The sequence below is a fragment of the Eleginops maclovinus genome, chromosome 16, assembly GCF_036324505.1.
Source record: "Eleginops maclovinus isolate JMC-PN-2008 ecotype Puerto Natales chromosome 16, JC_Emac_rtc_rv5, whole genome shotgun sequence".
NCBI classification, from domain to species: domain Eukaryota; kingdom Metazoa; phylum Chordata; class Actinopteri; order Perciformes; family Eleginopidae; genus Eleginops; species Eleginops maclovinus.
Window position 1 is genome coordinate 19,498,243 of NC_086364.1, and position 7,992 is coordinate 19,506,234.

The 7,992-nt window shown below is 39.6% G+C and overlaps 2 protein-coding genes across 3 annotated transcripts; one reads left to right on the top strand and one right to left on the bottom strand.

Moving 5' to 3' along the window:
- Positions 1-191: 191 nt before the first annotated feature.
- gfer (growth factor, augmenter of liver regeneration (ERV1 homolog, S. cerevisiae)) lies at positions 192-2,510 on the bottom strand. Its single transcript, XM_063904364.1, has 3 exons — positions 2,069-2,510; positions 1,473-1,687; positions 192-1,361 (listed from the first exon to the last, which is right to left on the bottom strand). Exons 1-3 carry the CDS (start codon positions 2,270-2,272, stop codon positions 1,199-1,201), a joined length of 582 nt encoding a protein of 193 aa, XP_063760434.1. The 5' UTR covers positions 2,273-2,510; the 3' UTR covers positions 192-1,198.
- On the top strand, positions 2,425-7,565 carry drg2 (developmentally regulated GTP binding protein 2). 2 transcript variants are annotated; one of them, XM_063904362.1, is made up of 14 exons: positions 2,425-2,581; positions 2,790-2,877; positions 3,633-3,793; positions 4,014-4,103; positions 4,176-4,236; positions 4,462-4,552; positions 4,768-4,840; positions 5,187-5,277; positions 5,403-5,500; positions 5,668-5,744; positions 5,859-5,947; positions 6,046-6,104; positions 6,228-6,281; positions 7,213-7,565. In XM_063904362.1, the coding sequence occupies exons 2-14, from the start codon at positions 2,814-2,816 to the stop codon at positions 7,297-7,299; spliced, it is 1,095 nt and encodes a 364-aa protein (XP_063760432.1). In that variant the 5' UTR covers positions 2,425-2,581; positions 2,790-2,813; the 3' UTR covers positions 7,300-7,565. The 2 variants fall into 2 exon arrangements, with proteins under 2 accessions (XP_063760432.1, XP_063760433.1); XM_063904363.1 differs by having other exon boundaries at positions 2,477-2,528.
- Positions 7,566-7,992: the final 427 nt, after the last annotated feature.

Sequence of the window (7,992 nt, forward strand, 5' to 3'; positions counted from 1 at the left end):
GAGGTTCTGATATCAGATGCCAGAGATCACATGGTGCTGCATTAACACACGTTTTAATGATCCATTAGTACACTAATCTATTGTCTTATTATCCAGAGCCCAAAGTGTGTCTTCGGATGTGCTTATTTTGTCCAAAGATCTGCCAAAAAGCAATTTACAGTGATGAAAATAAGAGAAACAGAAGCAATTGATCAGTTTTGAGAAGCTTTATTCAACAAAATATATGCATTTGTACTTATAAGACTCACAGTGTGTAAGATTTAAGGGAATTTGTTTGCAGGAATGGAATTTTATATTAATAACTATGTTTTCCGTAGTGTATGATCACCTGAAATCATGAATCATTGTGTTTTAATAAACTTACAAGGAGCCCTTCATATCTACATAGTTAGCAGGTTTGCAGTCAAATAGTACGAACCATGACAATGACACTTCCTTAAACTACTTTTCCTTAGCCTCGATGGAAAGACGTGTAGGAGGATTGATAATGATTTAGGAAAAGACAACGACAAAGTGCTAAGAGAATGTGATTGTACTAACGCTAGGTTATGTAAATAGGCGACAAAGAATTGATTCACTTGTTTGCCATAATTTTCCTCCGATATTCAGTGAGTTGCAATGTGCAACCACACCACTAGATGCTGCTACGTCTCACACGCTGCTCCCTTAAATGTCAATTTGTACTCATTGCAGCACTAAATAACGCAAATAATTAACATGTTTTGAACGTATAACACAACACATGTAAACAAACTTAGAATTATGCAGTGAAAAATCAATCCAAACAACTTCATTAAGTAAAATATATATATTTCTCTGACAAATTTAAGCTTAGCACATAAAACATTGTAATAGCTAAATCCCTTTGTAAATTACTTACTGCTTTAACAGACAAATCAGGGGCAAAAATATGTTCTCCATTACACAAAATTGGATGTACATTCCAGGGAAATTTGGTTTCACTATGATTAATTGTTTTAACCGGAGAAACAGAAAGGGATTTGTAATATCTCATTCACTTGTATTACCTGATCAGTTATATTAACTGACCACAAAGCAAACATTTTATAACCACATGGCCTATCCATCAACACGTAAAGTTTCTCAACATTAGAGATAGGAGTCCATATTTTTGTGCTACCACTCAAGGTTTTGCACAGGAAGGATTTCTCCTCTCAGTCCTTGCATTTCTTTTTGCTCAATCACAGGAGCCATCTTTCCATCCGTCTTTCCACCTCTCATCGACACGGGAGCAGTCGAACTCAGGCTTTCCCAGCCGGATGTTGATGTCATTGTGGATATTACAGAACCACTGAGAGAGAGCGTGGCGATTCCTGGTGTCTGGCTGATTGGTTTTTAATCTGTGGAGAGGAAACGGAGCACTTAGAAATGGCCTGCTCCTTTTAAATGACATCTTTAAATGTGTCTGTATCCTGTGTATTAAATCTTAAAAGGGAACAGCATTGACTGACCTGCCCCTGAGGTCTTCAGCACATTCCTCACAGGGGAAGAACTTGGAGAAAAGGTTGATGAACTGCCCCATCTCTTGCTGCTGGGTCGACGATGGTTGATCGGGGTAATACGCTGCCATGGTGTGCAGGAAGGACCAGGTGTTACGCCCCAGCTCTCCCCGGTCCAGTGGGCACTCTGGCTCTTGTTGTGGCTCTGACACTGCAGCTACGGTCTCCTGGAGAATAATAAAGTAGAGTCGATTAGCTGGTATTTCAAAATGGAACAAGCCCAATGAGACAGCATTTTCTCTCAAATGATTTAAACATATTTAATCAATTATCAAAACAGTCAGTGATTATTTTTCGACCAATGGATTAACTGATTATCTACTAATTGTTGCGGCTCTACAGCACAGTGGCTCCCAAACGCATTACAGGATGGGCATGGTACATTGCATCATGAATGAATAATGATAAACTCATAGGGAGCACACACAACTCTAACAAAATGAGAATTTAATATCAAACAAGTCTATTCTTGTCAAGCCAAACTTACAAGCCACTACTGTAAAAGTAATATCAATACAAAGATATTTCCAGCATTGACTTCACCTCACCTGTACAGCAGTTGTTTTGGGTGTCTTCTGGACTTTCATCCATGATTTAAAGTCGGTACAAGCCCTGCATGGCTTCTTCTTCACACCGGTCTGCTCCTGCTCTTTACCGGCGCTGTCCTCCGGTGTTTTGGTTGCTAGTGGGAACGGGAAGCCTTCAAACCCGGGCGGGCTAGAGGCTCCTCTCGGTCCTGTGGGCGCAGCCATGTTCTCTATATATATTACCTAATAACTCCGAATGACCTATAGATACAACATCATGGACGTACGGCAGATAAAATGCAGCTACACCGGACCGGACACATTATTAATAGTTTTTAACAATGTACTCGCTCACAGTCACCGTCATGTTGTGCACTTCCCGATAGAAGTGAGCGATAATGTAACATGGGTCCAAAAAAACGCGTTGGAGTTGAGTTTCCTTGTGTCATCCGGAACCTTTACGGGCACGGAACGACTTCCGGTTGGTGATGACAGTTTTTTGTGCATGCTGCGGATTGTAGCCCCTGTCAAAGTGTAAATATCTATGAAAATATAACATGTTAAAGTGTCGACATTACATATGATGTATGTGCACATTCATTTAAAGATATATATGTTGATTCATTGCTTTAAAACGGGTTGTCTTTTGTAAAAAAAAAACACTGGTTAGCCGTGTTGCTAACAGAGCTAACAACTGTGGAGTGACACGTTTTCTGTTTTCTGTTCTTTCTCTCCTTTACAGTTGTAGCACATCTGAACCGCCAACATGGGGATATTGGAGAAAATCGCGGAAATTGAGCGAGAAATCGCTCGGACACAGAAAAACAAAGGTATTAAAGGGCACTAGCCAGGCTAACTGTTAGCTACACAATGAACGGACTTGTAGCCATTACCCACTTTTTAAAATTAAAAGTGGGTTTATTGCAATGACAGTTTCAAGAAACAACGTTGCCTAAGTATCAACAAACACAAGTACAACAGATATACGTATCTCTCTTTTATCTCTCCCTGCGTTTGTGGGACAGCATCCAGTGTTGTGTTCTCGTTAATCTCATAAAAATTCAAGGTCTTGGTGCTAATTGACACCGTTGTCTTGATTACAGTTAATGTGCCACCACACTTAAAGAAGCAATCGCCCCCCCAAAGCATGTTAATACAAAGTAGGCTAGTAGCTTATGCATTCAGTGAGTTGAACTTAACTCCAGTGTTGTGGATGTGCTGGTATACAGTTTCTTTGCAGCCATTCTTTACCTTACAACTACTTTATTGTGTACCACATTCTTTTAAAGGAGCACTGTATGGGATTTAGGAGCACCTATTGGCTGTGTGTAGTCACATGGAACTACACACTGTTTTGGTTCATAGAGACATGTTTCTACAGTAGCCCAGAATGGACAAACCACACTCTGGCTGTACACAGGGACAAACATTTTTACCTTAAAGTGGCAGCTTGAATTCGATGGCGCCAGTAAACCTGTAGGCCACGTAGTTCTCTTACTTGCTTGACAAATTATAGGTATTCACTTGGATGCAATCTGTATACATTTTTGTTTCACATTTTTTTGTCTCTTATTTATTTCTCTAGCCACTGAGTACCATCTGGGTTTGCTCAAGGCCAAGCTCGCCAAATACAGAGCTCAGCTCCTGGAGCCCAGCAAGTCAGCGGGGGCCAAAGGCGAGGGCTTTGATGTCATGAAATCAGGAGATGCTCGTGTTGCTCTTATCGGTTTCCCATCTGTGGGTAAGGTGAGTAAACATGCCCGGTAATGTGTTGTTTTTTTGTGCTCTGGATAATCTACAAAAACCTGTTATTCATTCATTCTGCAGTGAATCTTAAATTCAAAAGTAAAACTCAATGCATTATTCAAAAAAAATAAACAAGCCAACATGTTAAAACGCACCGGAAAGCAAAGAGAAACCGAATACAAAAAGCTGCTGTAACTAAATCCTCTGTTGTGTCCTGCAGTCCACCTTCCTCAGTCTGATGACATCAACTGCCAGTGAAGCTGCTAACTATGAGTTCACCACTCTCACCTGCATACCCGGGGTCATAGAGGTACTTACACTCGCACCATTGCATAATTTAAACATCAACGTGCCACTTACATTGTTATTTGTCACTCTCCAGTACAAAGGGGCCAACATCCAGTTGCTCGATCTGCCAGGAATCATCGAGGGTGCTGCCCAAGGTATGCTTGGGTTTCTTGGTTTTGTATTTCGTTGTCTTAAACCCAAAGTAGGCAGGCGTTGGAGATCTAGTCCATCTATCATTTTGTTATTATGGTGTTGTATCAGATTTGTTAACGATTGATGATGTTTGGGATTAAAACGAGGGACTGTTTAAGCATTTTTAAATTCTACCACTCCCAATAATGAGAAAAAGGCCTTATACTGATTGCAATATTATTGTTTAGGTAAGGGTAGAGGTCGGCAGGTCATTGCTGTTGCCAGGACAGCAGACGTCGTCATCATGATGTTGGATGCCACCAAAGGAGATGTTCAGAGGTGTGTGACAGGCGCTGATTGTGTGTGTGTGTGTGTGTGTGTGTGTGTGTGTGTGTGTGTGTGTGTGTGTGTGTGTGTGTGTGTGTGTGTGTGTGTGTGTGTGTGTGTGTGTGTGTGTGTGTGTGTGTGTGTCTTAAAGTGTGTTTGGGAGGCATAAGTGTCATTTCATCTACTAATCCTTTCCTCTAATGTCTATTTTTTTATTATCTTTCTAGGGAACTGCTAGAAAAAGAGTTGGAGTCGGTGGGCATCAGACTCAACTGTTCGAAACCCAATATTTATTTCAAGGTACATTTTCCATACACCATCATTCTGGGCTAAGCATGGTTATCATCAGCTTATTTTAAAAATGATATAGCTATTAGTTTTTGAGATTATTTTGTAGGTAAAATGTGGGTCACGAGGGAAAAATTGACAAATGGCTTCTAGATAAATCCACTGCTGACATACCCTCTGTGTATAAATACGAGAAGACACATGTCATAGTATCCTGCTGTTGCATTATTACTGGGCGTGGTTGGTTGTAGAGCAATACATTGTCATGTCATTTTCGGGAATTGTCATCTCCCTAAAAAATAATGCTCAAATGTGAATAATAAATTTGGCAACTGAAATGTGTGATTTATCTCTGTAGCCCAAGAAAGGCGGCGGCCTGTCCTACAACTCCACAGTTCCTCTCACCCACTGCTCAGAGAAGCTCGTGCAGCTCATCCTTCACGAATACAGTATCCTTCACCCTGCCAGCACTGGAAGAAACACAAATGTCTATTTGGTCATCTTTTCATTTCTATAGAGTGGTTAAGAAGCCACAATACGATCCTGTTGTTTCCTTTAACCTCTTTCCCCTCAGAAATCTTTAACGCAGAAGTGCTCTTCAGGGAGGACAGCACACCGGACGAGTTCATCGATGTCATCGTCGGGAACAGAGTTTACATGCCTTGCCTATATGTAAGTCCACACTGAATCAAAGCATCAACTCCAAAAACGTTTTCAGTGTTTGGAAGCCAAAATGACCATATTTGGTGTTACACGCTTTTGGCTTTGTCTTTGTTTTTATCTTGAGTTCATTTTAGCAATCCTTTTTATTCACCTTTATGTTATTTGTGCTTTCGCAGGTGTACAATAAGGTGGATCAAATCTCCATCGAGGAGGTGGACCGCCTTGCTCACAGACCTAACAGTGTTGTCATCAGGTCAGATATACGTCTGTGTGTGTGTGTGAAAACCGTAGTCTGGTTGTACATTTAATTTCCCCTCTTTGTATGTATATATGTGGATGTTTAACAGCTTCCTCCTCATGTCTTCAGCTGTGGGATGAAGTTGAACTTGGATTACCTGTTGGAGACGTTGTGGGAATACCTGGCTCTGATTTGCATTTACACTAAGAAAAGAGGAGGTACACACATGTTCTTCTTATTCACTCATTAACTTTTTACAGGCACATGCATAACTACTTAATCTACCACGTGTTTATCTCTCTTTATTTCCCATTAGAGCGCCCAGACTTTGGTGATGCCATCATCATGAGAAGAGCTGCAACTGTAGAACATGTGGTAAGCACATGAACTCACACATTTTACATTTCTTTATATTAATAATTGCACTAAAGTAGGTAGACCTGCTGTATCTGCTCTATGATATGATTGCAAATATGGCTTTTTTTTCTCTCCCAACAGTGCCATCGAATCCACAGAACCTTAGTTGGACAGTTCAAATACGCCCTGGTTTGGGTAAGTACAGGCTTTTTAGGGGGAATGACATTCTATCATTTTTATCTCTCGTCCCATAAACTGTGGGAAATAATTCCAATTCTGCCTTACTGAGTAAAATAAAGAAAGACTGTTTGTAGATGTCATGGATTTATTCGCATTAGACTTGCTCGTGTACCTTTTTGACGCTGCCCCTTCTACAACAGGTGTTATGGTTCACAAAACTCTCCCTCATGATTCAGTTTGTTTTTGTTCATTGGAGAGTGTAAAAAAGACATGTCCATTCATTTTTGAAAAACACAGCACTGAGCAGTGATTTATGGGTCAGACTTCTTGCTGTTAAAATGTGTGTATGAGCAAATATCAGATCTGAAAATCACATTAGATGTGTTCAGCTAAATAGTATATTCGTAGAAATGACCTGTGAACATTTTTCTTGTCCTTCTTCTGTGTAGTTTCACTTACTTAAAATGTACTAAATGAATTAAACTTCTGTGGCATACATATCAACCTTCAAACATTTTGGAGAGTGGCGTTGATGTTGCTTTAATCTCACAATGTGTTGTGCAGCAGAAATTTAAATACATTACTATAATTACTACACACATATACTTGATATTGTACGAAACTCGGACATAGAGTAAGCACTCTCACTGTAAACAATGTCATTGTACTTGAGCTTTCTTAATTAAACACAGTTAAAACAGGACAGTAAACACAGCTGCAGCTCATACAATTATTATTTGTTAACTTTAGATTAGGTATGTGGGGGGAAAGGCATTGACAAAAATAGTCACTATATTAAGTGCTCAGCTTTGTTTACTGTGCCATGACACATGAGAACCAGAGTAGAGCAGATGCAGATCTCTACGCGGTTAAGTGATTCACTATGTTTGAATCCTGAACAAACAAAAAGAAAGGGTCTGAACTTTATCCTCTGTTGCTCTTCCAGGGAACAAGCACCAAGTACAGCCCTCAGAGGGTCGGCCTTACGCACGTCATGGAGCACGAGGACGTCATCCAGGTCGTAAAGAAGTAAAACAAGCTGCTGTTTGGAAGAGAAAAGACTGAGGAGACGGCTATTATTGGGGGTGTTGAAAGACACACTGTACATTAGATATACAGCAAAGAAAAAAACCACCATTCTTATTTTGTATATTAAAATTAAGAAAATGCTTTGAAGAAACCGAGCAGACTGGAGTTGGCTGTGGCAAGGAATGGCTTATATTACCTTTTTGATTATTAAAAACATGCGTTGATTCAGAGAGAGGGGGAAAAGAATAAAATAAAATGTTAAATCAATAATGATGTTTGTCTTTTTTCAATCTGTTTTATTGGGCAGTCAGATGCAAAGACCTCACCTCTTTTTTCGGGACAGTTTTCACTCTGATGTTTGCCTGAGACTTATTTTGACCGAAATGATGTGAAAAGTTAGGGTTTTTTGCGTTAAAACAAGATGAATTAATGTTATATGATATAAAAAGATATGTTTGTTGTTATAAAAGTAATGTGAAAGTTGTTTTTTTTTGTCGAAATTGATATATTTGTAATAAGTCATTGATTTGGTGGCATTGGGACAACGGGAAAAAAACAACCGGGAACAGCTCCTGGCATAACTGATGCATTATGCTGCTTTTGGAGCAACATTATCATTCAATTGGAATTGTTTTGCTGGTCACCTGGAGAATGTAAGTCCATTATTTACTAATTACTACAATATAAAATATTTAGT

Coding starts and splice junctions, on each gene's coding strand:
- gfer (XM_063904364.1), bottom strand. CDS start 2,272: ATGGCTGCGCCCACAGGACCGAGAGGAGCCTCTAGCCCGCCCGGGTTT. Junction 1,688..2,068: donor CCAAAACAACTGCTGTACAG/GTGAGGTGAAGT, acceptor ATTATTCTCCAG/GAGACCGTAGCTGCAGTGTC. Junction 1,362..1,472: donor GCTGAAGACCTCAGGGGCAG/GTCAGTCAATGC, acceptor TCCTCTCCACAG/ATTAAAAACCAATCAGCCAG.
- drg2 (XM_063904362.1), top strand. CDS start 2,814: ATGGGGATATTGGAGAAAATCGCGGAAATTGAGCGAGAAATCGCTCGG. Junction 4,104..4,175: donor GCATACCCGGGGTCATAGAG/GTACTTACACTC, acceptor GTCACTCTCCAG/TACAAAGGGGCCAACATCCA. Junction 6,105..6,227: donor CTGCAACTGTAGAACATGTG/GTAAGCACATGA, acceptor CTCTCCCAACAG/TGCCATCGAATCCACAGAAC.